Source organism: Ranitomeya variabilis, chromosome 4, assembly GCF_051348905.1.
Source record: "Ranitomeya variabilis isolate aRanVar5 chromosome 4, aRanVar5.hap1, whole genome shotgun sequence".
In the NCBI taxonomy this organism is placed as follows: Eukaryota; Metazoa; Chordata; class Amphibia; order Anura; family Dendrobatidae; genus Ranitomeya; species Ranitomeya variabilis.
The window spans coordinates 720,257,432-720,275,998 of record NC_135235.1 but is presented as its reverse complement, the minus strand read 5'-3'; the positions used below and the strand labels follow the sequence as shown (position 1 = coordinate 720,275,998).

General features: G+C 42.8%; 1 protein-coding gene across 1 annotated transcript in view; it reads right to left on the bottom strand.

Annotated features, from left to right (window-relative positions):
- The window catches only part of LOC143766631 (uncharacterized), a 51,680-nt gene that overhangs the window by 25,592 nt on the left and 7,521 nt on the right, over positions 1-18,567 (bottom strand). Inside the window, exons 6-7 of the mRNA XM_077254437.1 lie at positions 18,060-18,150; positions 934-3,371 (exon numbers count right to left, since the gene is read on the bottom strand). Coding sequence (XP_077110552.1) covers positions 2,371-3,371; positions 18,060-18,150 — 1,092 coding nt within the window. The 3' untranslated portion in view covers positions 934-2,370. The remainder of the gene's footprint in view (positions 1-933; positions 3,372-18,059; positions 18,151-18,567) is intronic.

Sequence of the window (18,567 nt, the reverse complement as noted above, 5' to 3'; positions counted from 1 at the left end):
GTCCTGTTCAAATTTTTACCAAAAATGCAAATGGGTCATCATTAATATTAGTTCGTACATTTTCCAGGACATCAATTGTAGGAGTGGCTTCGCCGGTTGTAAACAATATTAATTGTATAAGTCTATCTTCTTTTGTGCTATGCGTCAATTCATTATCATTTAATCTGGGTGTGGTCTGTAACCTTTTTCCCATATGTGAGGGTAACCATACTTTAAATATCTTGTTTTTTTGTTCATCATTAAGATTGAACTTATCTGTGTTTGATTCAAAAATGTCCGCACTATAAAAGGCATCCATCTTGTCATTGAAGTTTGGAATGTCTTTTACAATTTTCATTAACTGATCGTGTATTTTCAGATTAATTTGTGCTGCTCTGTCATGGAATTTTTTCTGTTGTAGTTCATCTGCTTATAAATCTTCTACTGAAACATCTGGATTTTGTGTGTCTGGTACAAATGATGCAGCGGCATTGTCTTCCTGTTTGTTTGATCGTGTAACAACAGAAGCCTTTTTTATATCTTGGTGCAATTTGGACAATAATTCTGCTCGAGTATCAATTTGATCTTCCAATTGTTCATTATGTTCTGACAATATTAAACAATTTCGACAATCTAAGTAATCCCCGTCAGACTCTTGTGTGTTACCTTGTGTGTCAGTATGACCAATGTCTTGTGTGATAGTACATGCTTTATGTATTTGTGTTTCAGTTTTCTCAAAGACTAAATTATTGTACACTCGGACCATGTGTGTGACATTTTGAAGCTTCTTTGTAACTTGTTTTACTGAGAAAAACCTCTGATTAATCCTAAGATTCTCTGCTTCACATTGGCTATACAAACTAGACCATAATTGTGAATCTGTATGGCTATGAACAAACTTAAACTCTATATTACTTTTCTTAGAATAATCATGAATAAAATCCATTTTCTCACCTATGGAATATCTTTTCCTCCAGTGGATTGATCCAACCGTCATTGGATGGTCCTCCGTACCTTTACTGACTCCTCAGACCTCCGCCTGTATGGGACACATGCAGCTCTTTATGGTTGGAGACACAAATCTTCACTCCTCTGTAGGCTCTGTCTGATCCTTAAAAGTGAAATACTGTAGTGGAATTTCTGCACCTTGAACAACAGGTGTTTAGCAGAGCTCTCCTCCCCCTGTGTGCAATCGAAAGGAATCCACTCAAAATAGCACAAAAATCAGATTTAGCTGGGCTCCCCAAAATGTTAGAAAAAATAACACTTTCTTACTTTTTTTTTTTAAGTAAGAGCACGGTGAGGATAGAAAGGAACGCAATATTGAATTATGTGGATAAAACAAATCTTGTTTAATGTTTATTCAAAAAGTGATTACAAAAATGATGAAAAGTTCATAGCACCCAAAAATAAGTATTAGATTATAAAAGAGAAAACAAGCATTCAGTGGTTCTTCCATATGGTCTTGAAGTTGATGTGGTCCGGGTTGGAGATTCGTAAAGTATGAGAGATCTCCTGAACAAGAGTTAGGTCGGCTTATATACTATTTTGACCCATAGACTTACATTGGTTTCTATTTTTCCTGTCTCATAACAACATAAGATGTTCTGCCGCTATGTTCATAGCCTCTACCATATTAGAAGAACACTAGTAACTTGCGGAATATGCATATTAGTTTTTTGTACATTGCCTCATTTTGAAATGCTTAAGCATATAGCCTGTGAGCTTTAAGAACCATTTACTATCTCCAAATAGCCACATATTGACAGTTCTGACAAAAGCCCTATAGTTCTGACAAACAGAGAACAGATGTATCGGCCAAAATCCTCAGAATTAACTCATTCTCTCAATATACAGAGTATCTATTTGCTAGTTAGAACCTGCATATGTTAAGTAATCTATATATTTTTTTATTATTGAAATACTAATATTTTACAGTGGCTTACCCTCCTTCAGGAGTGCGTCAATGACTGCCTTCTAGACATCTGTCCAGTGAGCAGTCTTCCTCATGATTGTGGAGCCTACTGAAACAGACTAAGGGACCTTTTTTGAACGTTTAGGAAGCCACTGCAGGTGTTTTTATTCTAATTTCCTGACATAATGACTTTTGGGTTTTCATTGGCTATAGGATATAGTCATCAACAGAAATAAACGCTTGAGATATATTAGTCATTACAGAGTGATCTAAGAGTTTCATTTTTTGCATTGAAGAACTGAAATAAATTAACTTTTTGATAATATTCTAATTTAGTTAGAAGCACTTGTATGTGACTATGCAAAAACAATTACGAATTTAAAAAAAGCTTCTCCCCTGTGTGAATTCTTTGGTGGCTAGAAAGAGATGGTTTCTTCACAAAACATTTCCCACATTCTGAACATGAAAAAGGCTTCTCAACCTGTGTGGGTTTTCTGGTGGCTAACAAGATTCGATTTCTGGTTAAAACATTTCCCACATTCTGAACAGGAAAAAGGCTTCTCCCCTGTGTGGATTTTCTGGTGGCTATCAAGATTCGCTTTCCTGGTAAAACATTTCCCACATTCTGAACAGGAAAAAGGCTTCTCCCCTGTGTGGGTTTTCTGGTGGCTAACAAGATTCGATTTCTGGCTAAAACATTTCCCACATTCTGAACAGGAAAAAGGCTTCTCCCCTGTGTGGGTTTTCTGGTGGCTAACAAAACTCGCTTTGTTGTTAAAACATTTCCCACATTCTGAACAGGAAAAAAGCTTCTCCCCTATGTGGGTTTTCTGATGGCTAACAAGATTCCCTTTGTGGTTAAAACATTTCCCACATTCTGAACAGGAAAAAGGCTTCTCCCCTGTGTGAGATCTATGATGTCTGACAAGAAATGATTTAGCTAGAAAACATTTCCCACATTCTGAACAGGAAAAAGGCTTTTCCCCTCTGTGGGTTTTCTGGTGGCTAACAAGATTCGCTTTGTGGTTAAAACATTTCCCACATTCTGAACAGGAAAAAGGCTTCTCCCCTGTGTGAGATCTATGATGTCTGACAAAATCTGATTTGTAGTTAAAACATCTCCCACACTTGGAACAAGAAAATCTATTGTCTGCTTTGTGAAGTTTTTGTTGTTTGAGAAATGACTTTTCTAGGGGAAAACTATTTCCATATTCTGAAAATGAAAATGGCTTCTTTGCTTTAGGAGCAGTTCGATTTTTAATGCTTATTTTGTGACTTTGATTTTCATTAGTAGTCGGTAATGAATCAGAAGACAGGACCTGTTCCAAATGATCAGATGACAGATCTTTGCTGTGAAGGGATGATGGTATATTTGGAGTAATGGCATTCACTTCAATTGTATCCTGTGGGATCTCAAGATTATCTGATTTAAACATTGAAGATGTGAGCTGTCCTGCTGATCTCCTGGTACGGTCATCTGCCAAGAATAAAACCAATTATTATTTTAGAATAAAACATCCTTGAATTCTACATTTTTGAACATTTCTACTTACCGGTAAACGGTCTGCAAAAATGGCAAGTTATGAAAAATTATTAAATTATTCACCAAGACAATGTCAGTTTACTAGACTGTGCTCAAACCACATTAAGCATCCATGCTTTTGGCATTACTATAGTGAGACGAAACCACTTATTTTACGGCATGTGTATCTCCTGGGCACTATGTGTTGGGTAATAACTTGGGATATTTGCAATTTTCACTCTCCAACATTCACTGCGCGTGCTAATATCTGGAAGCTGCAGTGCAGTCAAAATAGTCACTATTCCTATAGATTAATTTATTGAGGGTTATAATTTACAAAATGGAGTCACTTTATAGGGATTTCATCAGATCTGGTTTTCTGCAATTTTGCCATATTAGGGATTCTGCAAATGGTGTGCCCCATCTCCTCTGCGATCTGCTCCTGCAATGTCTGCTTCGGACACCAGACACGGCCTTACTCATTCTGCAGGCGATGCTAGTAACAGAGGTGGGGTTGGAACCAGAAGCTCTTGGCGGTGCAGGCTCTTCCCAGCCACTAAGATTAGGGTGCCTGGTGTCTGTAGTACCATCTAGTCTGGCAGTATGGGTGTGTGTGCTGTCAGCTGCAGTAATCTCTTCCCTGTTTTAGCCAATTGGAAAGCACCACACTGTTGTGAACTCTGTTTTTGGGCTCCCTCTTGTGGTCACAGGTGGTACTGTGTGACTTTTGCTTTGGGCTCCCCCTGGTGGCTTTGCGTGTTATTCTGCTGGTCTCTGGCTTCCACCTGTCTCGTTATCTTCTGGGAGGTTCCTATATACCTCAGTTTCACTTCCATTTGTTGCCGGCTGTCAATGTAATCAGTGATACTCAGATTCCTTCTGACTACCTTGCTCCCAGTTTCTTCTGACAAGCTAAGTTTGTTTACTCAGTTTTTTGTGCATTTTGTTCATCATGTTTTCTTGTCCAGCTTGCTAAAATGTGATTCCTATGCTTGCTGGTAGCTCTAGTGGACTGAGTTTCTCCCCATGCACCATTAGATGGTGTATGGGTTCTTGTAATCTCAGGATGGATTTTGTGTAAGGGTTTTCTGCTGACCGCCTAGATCCCTGTACTATTTTCTTCTTTCTAGCATTAGCGGGCCTCTTTTGCTGAATCTCATTTCATCCCTATGTATGTGCCTTCCTCTTAACTCACCGTTAATATTTGTTGGGGGCTTCTATATCTTTGGGAATTATTTCTCTGGAGGCAAGAGAGGTCTTTGCTTTCTCTTTAGGGGTAGACAGTTTCTCAGGCTGGCTCAAGACGTCTAGAACCAACGCAGGCACGTTCACCGGCTACCTCTAGTTGTGTTGGATAGGTTTAGGTCCGCGGTCAGTCCAGTTACCATCTCCCTAGAGCTTGTCCTATTTTTGCTATACTTGCTTGTCTTTTTGCGATCCTCCGCCACGAGGATCACAACAGTACAGCCGGCCACAAAGTGTTAATTGCATGGCAGAAGCAGGAGAAAAGAAGCCTTGAGAATTTTTTTTTTTTCCCCTTTGCTGCCGTGTCTCTAGCTGCTGTGTGGCTGCTTCTCTCCTCTTAATCTTGGTGTGGCTCTGAGTTCAGCTGTTGACATGGATGTCCAGAGTTTGGCTTCCAGTCTGGATCACCTTGCTGCTAGAGTTCAAAGTATTCAGGATTTTGTTGTTCGCAGTCCTATGTCTGAGCCTAGAATACCTATTCCGGAGTTGTTTTCTGGAGATAGATCTAGGTTCCTGAATTTTAAGAACAATTGTAAATTGTTTCTTTCCTTGAAATCTCGTTCCTCCGGTGATTCCGTTCAGCAAGTTAAGATTATCATTTCTCGTGGTGACCCTCAAGATTGGGAATTCGCATTGGCTCCAGGGGATCCTGCATTGCTCAGTGTGGATGCGTTTTTTCTGGCTCTTGGATTGCTCTATGAGGAACCTAACCTTGAGATCCAGGCCGAAAAAGCGTTATTGGCCCTCTCACAGGGACAAGATGAAGCAGAGGTGTACTGCCAGAAATTTCGGAAGTGGTCGGTGCTTACTCAGTGGAATGAGTGTGCCCTGGCTTCAAATTTCAGAGAAGGTCTTTCTGAGGCCATTAAGAATGTTATGGTGGGGTTCCCCACGCCTGCAGGTCTGAATGAGTCAATGACTTTGGCCATTCAGATTGATCGGCGTTTGCGGGAGCGCAAACCTGTGCACCATTTGGCGGTGTCTTCTGAACAGACACCTGAATGTCATGGTTCCCAATGGCAGGGACATAGGCAAAATCAGGACTAGCTCTAGGATGATGGAATCTAAGCTGACCGCGATGCTGAACCTAACGCACAACTAACAATAGCCGGGGGGCGTACCTGCGTTTTATCCCTAGACGTCTCGCACCAGCCGGAGATCTAGCTACCCCTATTAGAGGAAACACAGACCTGGCTTGCCTCCAGGGAAACCCCAAAAGATGATAGTAGCCCCCAACATATAATGACGGTTAGTTAAGAGGAAAACACATACGTAGCATGAATACAGGTTCAGCAAAGAGAGGCCCACTAACTAGATAGCAGAAAATACAAAAGAGGACTTCGCGGTCAACTCAAAACCCTACAAAATACCATCCTGAAATAACATTAAACTCCGATATCAACTCATGACACCGGAGTGGTCATTTCAGTTCACTAGAGCTTCCAGCAGCAAGGTTCATATAAATGCACGCTGGACAAAAGATTCAAATAATACAAATGATCCAACTTAGCTGAATCAGCAGACTTTGGAGCAGGTAGCAAGCAACAGAAGGACTCTGATAACATTGATAGCCGGCAATTGAATGACTGGAAACCCAGACTATATAGGAAACTCCCATTTCCTGATGGGAACAGGTGCACTGGAGATAGAAGACAGAAGTCAGCCAGTACCACCAGTAGCCACCAGAGGGAGCCCACAAACAGAATTCACAACACCTGAGACTATGCAATGTGATAGAATTCTGACCAGAAGTGAACGGCAAAATTATAGACGGCAAAATGGGTTGTGCTTTTACTGTGGTGACTCAGCTCATGTTATATCAGCATGCTCTAAGCGCAAAAAAAAAGTTGATAAATCGGTCACCATTGGTACTTTACACCCTAAGTTCATTTTGTCTGTTACCCTAATTTGTTCCCTGTCAACTTATCCGGTTAATGCTTTTGTGGATTCAGGCGCTGCCCTGAATCTGATGGATTGGTCATTTGCCAGACGCTGTGGTTTAGATTTGGAGCCTTTAAAATTCCCTATTCCTCTGAGGGGAATTGATTTTACACCATTGGCTACGAATAAACCTCAGTACTGGACACAGGTGACCATGTGCATGACTCCTGTTCATCAGGAGGTGATTCGCTTTCTTGTACTGCATAATTTACATGATACTGTCGTGCTGGGTCTGCCATGGTTGCAGACTCATAATCCAGTCCTGGATTGGAAAACAATGTCTGTGTTAAGTTGGGGTTGTCAGGGAGTTCATTATGACACTCCTGTGGTGTCAATTGCTTCATCCACTCCTTCTGAAATCCCTGCGTTTTTGTCAGACTACCAGGATGTATTTGAGGAGCCCAAGCTCAATTCTCTTCCTCCTCATAGAGATTGTGATTGCGCTATAAATTTGATTCCTGGTAGTAAGTTTCCTAAGGGACGACTTTTCAATTTGTCAGTACCAGAGCATGCTGCCATGCGGAGTTATATAAAGGAGTCTTTGGAAAAGGGACATATTCCTCCATCCTCGTCCCCTCTGGGTGCAGGTTTCTTTTTTGTGGCTAAAAAAGATGGCTCCCTGAGACCTTGTATTGATTATCGCCTTCTGAATAAAATCACGGTCAAATTTCAGTATCCTTTGCCATTGTTGACTGATTTGTTTGCTCGCATTAAGGGGTCTAGGTGGTTCACCAAGATAGATCTTCGTGGCGCGTATAACCTTGTGCGGATAAAGCAGGGTGATGAATGGAAAACTGCATTTAATACGCCTGAAGGCCATTTTGAGTACTTGGTGATGCCTTTTGGACTTTCTAATGCTCCTTCAGTCTTTCAGTCCTTCATGCATGACATCTTCCGTGAATATCTGGATAAATTTATGATTGTGTATCTGGATGATATTCTGTTTTTTTCTGATGACTGGGAGTCTCATGTTCAGCAGGTCAGGATGGTGTTTCAGGTCCTGCGGGCCAATGCTTTGTTTGTGAAGGGCTCAAAATGTCTTTTTGGAGTCCAGAAGATTTCGTTTTTGGGTTTCATTTTTTCTCCTTCTACTATTGAGATGGACCCTGTCAAGGTTCAGGCTATTCGTGACTGGACGCAGCCTACGTCTTTTAAGAGTCTTCAGAAGTTCTTGGGTTTTGCTAATTTTTACCGTCGCTTCATAGCTAATTTTTCTAGTGTTGTTAAGCCTTTGACGGATTTGACCAAGAAGGGTTCTGATGTTACTAATTGGTCTTCTGCGGCTGTGGAGGCCTTTCGGGAGCTGAAGCGCCGGTTTTCTTCGGCTCCGGTTTTATGTCAGCCAGATGTCTCACTTCCCTTCCAGGTTGAGGTTGATGCTTCCGAGATTGGAGCGGGGGCGGTTTTGTCGCAGAGAAGCTCCGATGGCTCTGTGATGAAGCCATGTGCCTTCTTTTCAAGAAAGTTCTCGCCTGCCGAGCGGAATTATGATGTCGGTAACCGGGAGCTGTTGGCTATGAAGTGGGCATTTGAGGAGTGGCGGCATTGGCTCGAGGGAGCTAAGCATCGTGTGGTGGTCTTGACTGATCACAAGAATTTGATTTATCTCGAGTCAGCCAAGCGGCTGAATCCCAGACAGGCTCGTTGGTCGTTGTTTTTCTCTCGTTTTGATTTTGTGGTCTCATACCTGCCTGGTTCAAAGAATGTGAAGGCTGATGCTCTTTCCAGGAGTTTTGTGCCTGACTCTCCTGGAGATTCTGAGCCGACTGGTATCCTTAGGGAAGGGGTGATTTTGTCTGCCATCTCCCCGGATTTGCGACGTGTGCTGCAGGATTTTCAGGCGGATAGACCTGATCGTTGTCCACCGGAGAGACTGTTTGTCCCGGATAGATGGACCAATAGAGTCATCTCTGAGGTTCATTCTTTGGTATTGGCAGGTCATCCTGGAATATTTGGTACCAGAGACTTGGTGGCCAGGTCCTTTTGGTGGCCTTCCTTGTCGCGGGATGTGCGTTCCTTTGTGCAGTCTTGTGGAATTTGTGCTCGGGCTAAGCCTTGCTGTTCTCGTGCCAGTGGTTTGTTGTTACCTTTGCCTGTCCCGAAGAGGCCTTGGACGCACATTTCCATGGATTTTATTTCAGATCTCCCTGTCTCTCAGAGAATGTCTGTCATCTGGGTGGTGTGTGATCGTTTCTCTAAGATGGTCCATTTGGTGCCCTTGCCTAAGTTGCCTTCCTCCTCCGAGTTGGTTCCACTGTTTCTTCAAACTGTGGTTCGTTTGCATGGGATTCCTGAGAACATTGTTTCTGCAGAGGATCCCAGTTTGTGTCTAGATTTTGGCGGACTTTTTGTGCTAAGATGGGCATTGATTTGTCTTTTTCGTCGGCCTTCCATCCTCAGACGAATGGCCAAACTGAGCGAGCTAATCAGACCTTGGAGACTTATTTAAGATGTTTTGTTTCTGCGGATCAGGATGACTGGGTTGCTTTTTTGCCGTTGGCCGAGTTTGCTCTTAATAATCGGGCTAGTTCTGCTACTTTGGTTTCTCCTTTTTTTTGTAATTCGGGGTTTCATCCTCGTTTTTCTTCGGGTCAGATGGAGCCTTCTGACTGTCCTGGAGTGGATGTGGTGGTGGACAGGTTGCATCAGATTTGGAATCATGTGGTTGACAATTTGAAACTGTCACAAGAGAAGGCTCAGCTGTTTGCCAACCGCCGTCGTTGCGTGGGTCCCCGACTTCGCGTTGGGGACTTGGTGTGGTTGTCTTCTCGCTTTGTTCCTATGAAGGTCTCCTCTCCTAAGTTCAAGCCTCGGTTTATCGGTCCTTATAAGATTTTGGAAGTCCTCAACCCTGTGTCATTTCGTTTGGACCTCCCAGCATCGTTTGCTATTCATAATGTGTTCCATCGGTCGTTGTTGCGGAGGTATGTGGTGCCTGTGGTTCCTCCGGTTGAGCCTCCTGCTCCGATGCTGGTTGAGGGAGAGTTGGAATACATGGTGGAGAAGATCTTGGATTCTCGTATTTCTAGACGGAGGCTCCAGTATTTGGTTAAGTGGAAGGGCTATGGTCAGGAGGATAATTCCTGGGTTGTCGCCTCTGATGTTCATGCGGCCGATTTAGTTCGTGCCTTCCATATGGCTCATCCCGATCGCCCTGGGGGTTCTCGTGAGGGTTCGGTGACCCCTCCTCAAGGGGGGGGGGTACTGTTGTGAACTCTGTTTTTGGGCTCCCTCTTGTGGTCACAGGTGGTACTGTGTGACTTTTGCTTTGGGCTCCCCCTGGTGGCTTTGCGTGTTATTCTGCTGGTCTCTGGCTTCCACCTGTCTCGTTATCTTCTGGGAGGTTCCTATATAGCTCAGTTTCACTTCCATTTGTTGCCGGCTGTCAATGTAATCAGTGCTACTCAGATTCCTTCTGACTACCTTGCTCCCAGTTTCTTCTGACAAGCTAAGTTTGTTTACTCAGTTTTTTGTGCATTTTGTTCATCATGTTTTCTTGTCCAGCTTGCTAAAATGTGATTCCTATGCTTGCTGGTAGCTCTAGTGGACTGAGTTTCTCCCCATGCACCATTAGATGGTGCATGGGTTCTTGTAATCTCAGGATGGATTTTGTGTAAGGGTTTTCTGCTGACCGCCTAGATCCCTGTACTATTTTCTTCTTTCTAGTATTAGCGGGCCTCTTTTGCTCAATCTCATTTCATCCCTATGTATGTGCCTTCCTCTTACCTCACCGTTAATATTTGTTGGGGGCTTCTATATCTTTGGGAATTATTTCTCTGGAGGCAAGAGAGGTCTTTACTTTCTCTTTAGGGGTAGACAGTTTCTCAGGCTGGCTCGAGACGTCTAGAACCAACGCAGGCACGTTCACCGGCTACCTCTAGTTGTGTTGGATAGGTTTAGGTCCGCGGTCAGTCCAGTTACCATCTCCCTAGAGCTTGTCCTATTTTTGCTATACTTGCTTATCTTTTTGCGATCCTCCGCCATGAGGATCACAACACCACACCTTTTTAATCAGATAAATTTGTATTAACCATAACAAGATTTACAACAGATCACATGTTCATTCATACTCATTTTATGTTTTACAGTAAATTAACCCCCCGATGGAGACGATATCAGGAGCAAACAATAATTCGTCCATAGTTGACAATATCAAACAGAGTTCCAGTTTACCATAAGTTGTACTCTATAATACTATATACTGGTATAACATTAATTAATCCTATCCAACCACGGCTGCCATAATTTATGGAAGAAATTCAGCTCATCTCTCCTGGTGTAAATACTTTTCTCAAGTTGAATTATGTGGTTCGTTTGAGCAATGAATTCACGTCTGGACGGAGGCTCCTCTCTAATCCAATATTTTGCAATCAGTTTCCTTGCAGCAAACGATAATCTTGCAATTACAGTTTTAGTCGTATTGTCAGTTAATATTTCCTCCACATACCCTAATATACATATCAATGGATCCCTAGGGATAACGTACCCATAAGCCACTCCAATGCAGTTCAACACTACAATCCAATAGGACAAAATCTGGGACAATCCCAAAGCATATGCAATATGTCCGTCTGAGATTGAGAACACCTTGGGCAATCAGAATTGGAGTTCGAAAGCACCACACCTTACTACAGCTTGAAGCATATTGCCGGAAGCTGCCAGATACAGCCTTGATCTCCTCTAGTTCAGTCCTCTGTGCTCAGCTCCCGGCTTGTGTATTTGTTTCCTGTTGTGACCCCGGCCTGTTTAATGACTACTCCTATGTCTCCTGAGTTATTATTTTCTCTGGCCTCTAGGTTCTGACACGGTTATCTGTCTATTCTTCTTCCCATCTTACTCCACAGAACAGTAGGTAACACTGGGCTTCAAGCCTAGGGGTCTCTGTGTAAGTCCAAATCCATGTAGAGGGGTTAAAGAAGTTAAAGGGTAATGGGCAAAACGGTGACTATAGACAATAACACATCTACTGAAATGATCAAGCTGAACAATCATTCTCAGGAAAAAAAATGAGTAGTGGTGAAACTTCTCTAGAGTAATTGGAGTATGGGACTTGGCGGCTCTAAGCAATATAAACTATCGTAAGGACCAATATTTTCTGTCAGATAAATGTCAAGAAGAAATATTAGACATTTAAATAGAACTTTTTATAATAGTGCAGAGCTGAGGGATCTTAAATTTAGATCTCAGGTATTTGGTAACTGAAACCTTTTTCTAAACACTTCCAGGGAGTTACAGACTCAGATAAGTGAGGCAGGCCGATCCCACCACAATCAAACTATCATGCAGAATGAAAAGTTACATTCTCAACAACAACATAGGTATGAGGGGAGAACTCCAACACTAAACCGGAGTTGTACTCATTTATGGTGGACTACTGGAGCTACTATGAGTCCAGACCAGAAGAGTAGAGAAAGTATTAGCGCCCCCATTTCAGGAGAGAAAATCTGAATTACCGTATATACTCGAGTATAAGCTGACCCGAGTATAAGCCGAGACCCCTAATTTTGACACAAAAAGCTGGGAAAACTTAATGACTCGCATATAAGCCTAAGGTGGAAAATGCAGCAGCTACCGGTAAATGTCAAAAATAAAAATAGATACCAATAAAAGTAAAATTAATTGAGACATCAGTAGGTTAAGTGTTTTTGAATATCCATATTGAATCAGGAGCCCCATATAATGCTCCATACAGTTCATGATGGGCCCCATAAGATGCTCCATATAAAATACGCCCCATATAATGCTGCACCAATGCTGATTATGACTACATAAGATGCTCCATACAGTCATTTGCCCCATATAATGCTGCACCAATGCTGATTATGGCCCCATAAGATGCTCCATACAGTCATTTGCCCCATATAATGCTCCACAAATGCTGATTATGGCCCCATAAGATGCTCCATACAGTCATTTGCCCCATATAATGCTCCACAAATGCTGATTATGGCCCCATAAGATGCCCCATACAGTCATTTGCCCCATATAATGCTCCACAAATGCTGATTATGGCCCCATAAGATGCTCCATACAGTCATTTGCCCCATATAATGCTCCACAAATGCTGATTATGGCCCCATAAGATGCTCCATACAGTCATTTGCCCCATATAATGCTCCACAAATGCTGATTATGGCCCCATAAGATGCTCCATACAGTCATTTGCCCCATATAATGCTCCACAAATGCTGATTATGGCCCCATAAGATGCCCCATACAGTCATTTGCCCCATATGCTGTTGCTGCGATAAAAAAAAAAAAACTACATACTCACTTCTCGTCGCTCAGGCCCCCGGCACTTACTATATTCACCTGCTCCGCGTTCCACCGCTGCCAGCCGCCGCTACATTCCACGTCCACTGAACTGACTGCTCAGGCAGAGGGCGGCGCACACTAATAGCGTCACCGCGCCCTCTGACCTGAGCATCAGTGCAGTGGACGGGGAACGTAGCGGCGGCTGGCGACGGTGGAACAGGGAGCAGGAGAATATCGCGCACTGCTTATACTCACCTGCTCCTGGCGCGGTCCCTGCACATCTGTTTCCCGGCGCTGGCAGCTTCTTCCTGTAGTGAGCGGTCACATGGTACTGCCACTCCACCTCCCCTGCCGACCCCTGACTATGACTCGAGTATAAGCCGAGAGGGGCAATTTCAGCCTAAAAAAAAATGGGCTGAAATTCTCGGCTTATACTCGAGTATATACGGTATTTAAGATTGAAAACATAATGTAATTTATGACGTGGAGTGAATCCATGAAACCAGGGCTCGAGTCATGCCAACACATCTCCTGCAGGCGTGAATAAATGTACAGTGGGTACAGAAAGTATTCAGACCCCTTTAAATTTTTCACTCTTTGTTTCATTGCAGCCATTTGGTAAATTCAAAAAAGTCCATTTTTCTCATTAATGTACACTCTGCACCCCATCTTGACTGAAAACAAAACAGAAATGTAGAAATTTTTACAAATTTAATATAAAAGAAAAACTGAAGTATCACATGGTCATAAGTATTCAGACCCTTTGCTCAGACACTCATATATAAGTCCCATGCTGTCCATTTCCTTGTGATCCTCCTTGAGATGGTTCTACGCCTTCATTGGAGGCCAGCTGGGTTTAATTAACCCCAGAAGCTTTTTTCAGTTTTGCGTTTTCGTTTTTCACTCCCCTTCTTCTCAGAGCCATAACTTTTTTATTTTTTCATCAATATGGCCATGTGAGGACTTGTTTTTGCGGGACAAGTTGTACTTTTGAATGACACCATTGATTTTACCTTGTTGTGTACTAGAAAATGGGAAAAAATTCCAAGTGCAGTGAAATTAAAAAAAAAAAAAAAATGGAATCTCACACTTGTTTTTGTTTGGCTTTTTTGCTACGTTCACTAAATGCTGAAACTGACCGGCCATTATGATTCTCCAGGTCATTACGAGTTCATAGACACCAAACATGTCTAGGTTCTTTTTTTATCTATGTGGTGAAAAAAAAAAATTTTGTTAAAAAATAAAATTTGCGCCATTTTCCGATACCCTTAGCGTCTCATTTTTCGTGATCTCGGTTTGGGTGAGGGCTTTTTTTTTTGCACGCCGAGCTGACGTTTTTAATGACACCATTTTGGTGCAGATATGATCTTTTGATTGCCCGTTATTGCATTTTAATGGAATGTCACGGCGACCAAAAAAACATAATTCTGGTGTTTTGACTTTTTTTCTCGCTATGTCGTTTAGCAATCAGATTAATCCTTTTTTTTATTCATAGATCAGGCGATTCTGAGCGCAGCGGCGCCAAATATGTGTATGTTTGATTTTATTTTTATTTTATTTTGAATGGGAAAAAGGGGGGTGATTTAAATTGTTATATTTTTAAAAACTTTTTTGTTTTACTTTTGGCATGCTTCAATAGTCTCCATAGGAGACTAGAAGCTGCCACAACCCGATTGGCTCTGCTACATAGAGGCGATGTTCAGGTCATCTCTATGTAGCTGATTTACTCACTTGCTATGAGCGCCGACCACTGGGTGGCGCTCACAGGAAGCCGGCACTGATAATCATAGGGGTTTCCAGGAGATCTCAGATTGTCATGCCAACACACCGGTGACCCGCGATCACCTGACGAGTTGTCACCGGTGTGCGTATTTCCTTCGCGATTGCCAGAAGCAAAATTTAAATGCCGCTTCAGAGTTTGACAGCGGCATTTAACTGGTTAATAGCCGTGGCTGGATCTCGATTCCACCCATGGCTATTGCGGGCACATGTCAGCTGTTCAAAACATAATGAAAGATGTGGGCTCACCACAGGAGCCCACATCAAAGGGAGGAAGTCTGACATCGGCATACTATTACGCCCGATGTCAGTAAGGGGTTAAACTGATAGGACTTGATTTGGAAAGGCACACACCTGTCTACATAAGACCTCACAGCTCACAGTGCATGTCAGACCAAATGAGAATCATGAGGTCAAAGGAACTGGCCAAGGAGTGCAGAGACAGAATTGTGGCAAGGCACAGATCTGGCCAAGGTTACAAAAGAATTTCTGCAGTACGCAAGGTTCCTAAGAGCAAAGTGGCCTCCATAATCCTTAAATGGAAGAAGTTTGGGACCATCAGAAGTCTTCCTAGACCTGGCCGTCCACCAAATTGTGCAATCGTGGGAGAAGAGCCTTGGTGAGAGAGATAAAGAAGAACCCCAAGATCAGTGTGGCTGAGCTCCACAGATGCAGTAGGCGGATGGGAGAAAGTCAACTATCACTGCAGCCCTCCACCAGTCGGGCCTTTATGGCACAGTGGCCCGGAAGCCTCTCCTCAGTGCAAGACATATAAAAGCCCGCATAGAGTTTGCTAAAAAACACATGAAGGACTCTCAGACTATGAGAAATAAGATTCTCTGGTCTGATGAGACAAAGATGGACCTTTTTAGTGAAAATTCAAAGCGGTATGTGTGGAGAAAACCAGGTACTGCTCATCACCTGCCCAATACAATCCCAACAGTGAAACATGATGGTGGCCGCATCATGTTATGGGGGTGTTTTTCAGCTGCATGGACAGGATATGACTGGTTGTGATTGAAGGAAACATGAATGCGGCCAAGTACAGAGATATCCTGGATGAAAACCACTTTCAGAGTGCTCTGGACCTCAGACTTGGCCGAAGGTTCACCTTCCAACAAGACAATGACACTAAGCACACAAAGGAGTGGCTTCAGAACAACTCTGTGACCATTCTTGACTGGCCCAGCCAGAGCCCTGCCCTAAACCCAATTGAGCATCTCTGGAGAGACCTGAAAATGGCTGTTTACCAACGTTAACCATCCAACTTGACGGAACTGGAGAGGATCTGCAAGGAAGAATGGCAGAGGATCCCCAAATCCAGATGTGAAAAACTTGTTGCATCATTCCAAAGAAGACTCATGGCTGTACTAGCTCAAAAGGTGCTTCTACTCAATACTGAGCAAAGGGTCTGAATACTTATGACTGTTATGATCCCAATGGCTGGGGATCTCAAAAAGGACAAGCAATAATATCAAAAATAGGACGAGCTCTAGGGAGATGGTAACTGGGCTGACCGCGGCCCTAATCCTGCCAAACACAACTAGCAGTAGCCGGGGAACGTGCCTGCGTTGATTCTAGACGTCTCGCGCCAGCCGGAGAAACTAGCTACCCCTGAAGAGGAAACAAAGGCCTAGCTTGCCTCCAGAGAAATCACCCCAAAGATATAGAAGCCCCCCACAAATATTAACGGTGAAGCGAGAGGAAGGCACATACGCAGGGATGAAATAAGATTTAGCAAAAGAGGCCCGCTAATGCTAGATAGTAGAAAGATACAACAGGGAGCTAGACGGTCAGCAGAAAACCCTTAGTAAAAATCCATCCTGAATTTCAAGTATCCATGTGCCAACTCATGGTACATGGGGAGAAATTCAGCCCACTAGAGCAACCAGCAAGCATAGGATTCACATTTTAGCAAGCTGGACTAGAAAACATAATTAATCAAAAACTCAAAAACTGAGAACACAAAACTTAGCTTGTCCTGAAGAATCTGGGAGCAGGTAGTCAGAAGAAAACAGAAATGCACTGATTACATTGACAGCCGGCAATGAATGTCAGAGAAGCAGAGTTATATAGGAACCTCCCTGCAACTAATGAAAACAGGTGGAGGCCAGAGACCAGTAGAAAACACACAAAGCCACCAGAGGGAGCCAAAAACCAAAGTCATTCAGTACCAGCCGTGACCACAAGAGGGAGCCCAGAAACAGAATTCACAACATATGACCATGTGATATTTCAGTTTTTCTTTTTTAACAGATTTGCAAAAATTACTACATTCCTGTTTTTTTCCAGTCAATATGGGGTGCAGAGTGTACATTAATGAGAAAAAAATGAACTTTTTTGAATTTACCAAATGGCTGTTATTGTAAATTCACACTTGGCCTCACTGCACATTTAATGTTGTTGATCATAAAAGCGAAGTTTGGTCACAAAGACTGGACCTGGTCTTGTAGGGACCATATGATCACATTCAGCAGCACAGAAGGGGAGAAGGTGGATTCATCCAATATCAGGGATCTAAAAATGACCCAAGCGATCCATAATAGGATGACCAGCCAGAGACAGAATATTAGGAAAGGTGTAATCTGTCTGTTTAGACATTTTGTTTTAGAATATAAACGAGATCCCACCAGATTAATCTATCTAATAGGTCCCAAAGACTATCCACACTTAAACCGGAGGATTTTCCATGTACATATATTTTTCTTTATGTGGATTTTATTGTGCATCCAATATGCATTTTACATCTATTTGTATAGTTTTGTATATGAAGAAAGGTTTTAACACAAAAAACTGCAGCATAGGCGCGGTTTAATTAACGAATTAAGTAATTGGATCAGTGACGCCGTTCTGGAGGATATAAAACATCCACAATGTATCATTTGTATAAGCCTGAGGAAGGAGCTGGTTCACATCGGAAATGGGTAGAATATTAAAATGAAAAGTCTGTTGCTTTTTTTTTACGTTCATTTGTTTTGATGCCCAACTTTATGGCTCAGCACTTGGCAGCACTTTTCAAAGCCCTGATTTTTTCCTTCTTCCCACATCAGGGATTTTGGAAGCCAACAGCATCATTACCCTCCGTTTTCTCTAAAAGGCTCATCATAATATTTTTCTAACTTGTCAGCACATTCTACGTACGCTGCCATTTGGCTTTATAGTTTACGGATCTGCGCAGGTAACGGTCAGAGTATTCTAATCTCAGGGGGTAGTTGGATCCTCCAGGTTGTACGTTCTATAGAAAAGGGCTTTCAATGCCCAAAGCCACTTGGACAGTTTTGGGTGGAGGAGAATGTTGTGGTCTAGAGGCAAAATGGTGATCACACGATTGTGATACAGTTGGACTACACCACCGATAAAGCAGCCACAGCCGGAGACTGAGAAGAATCTGTGACTTCTCTGCATTTAGTGGTCACTACTCACCTGGGTAGTCATATGTAGGAATCTCCTCTTTACACCGCTCATCACCCCTCACATATGTCTCTGTAGTATTAATATGGGTCAGATCTTCACCCTGAAACAAATATTGTAAAGGTCACAGACAGATGGAGAAGTCCCATCTATGATGAGCTTTAATCCTGCCATCTCCACCGTTCTCATTACACAAGTATAAAACATATAATACTGGTGGATAAAGCAACACTGAGCACAAGACCTTCACAGCCGTCTACACATTGTGACAGTCACTGGTAAGGTGATAGAGGGGAGATATGTGTCACTGCGCTTAACGGCGTCAGTGATGTGAAACCAGAGCATTTTTCTCCAGCACACTACGTGTTGTGATGGTTAAGTTGCATAAACAGGGCTGGTTTTATGTGGACCTTCACAGAGCAGGTGGGAGAAGGTCCACTTTATCTCCCCTGGCAGACCTGCCAGGACCTGCATGAGGACATGATCATGTGATCAATCACATGATGGGGAAGTTACAGGC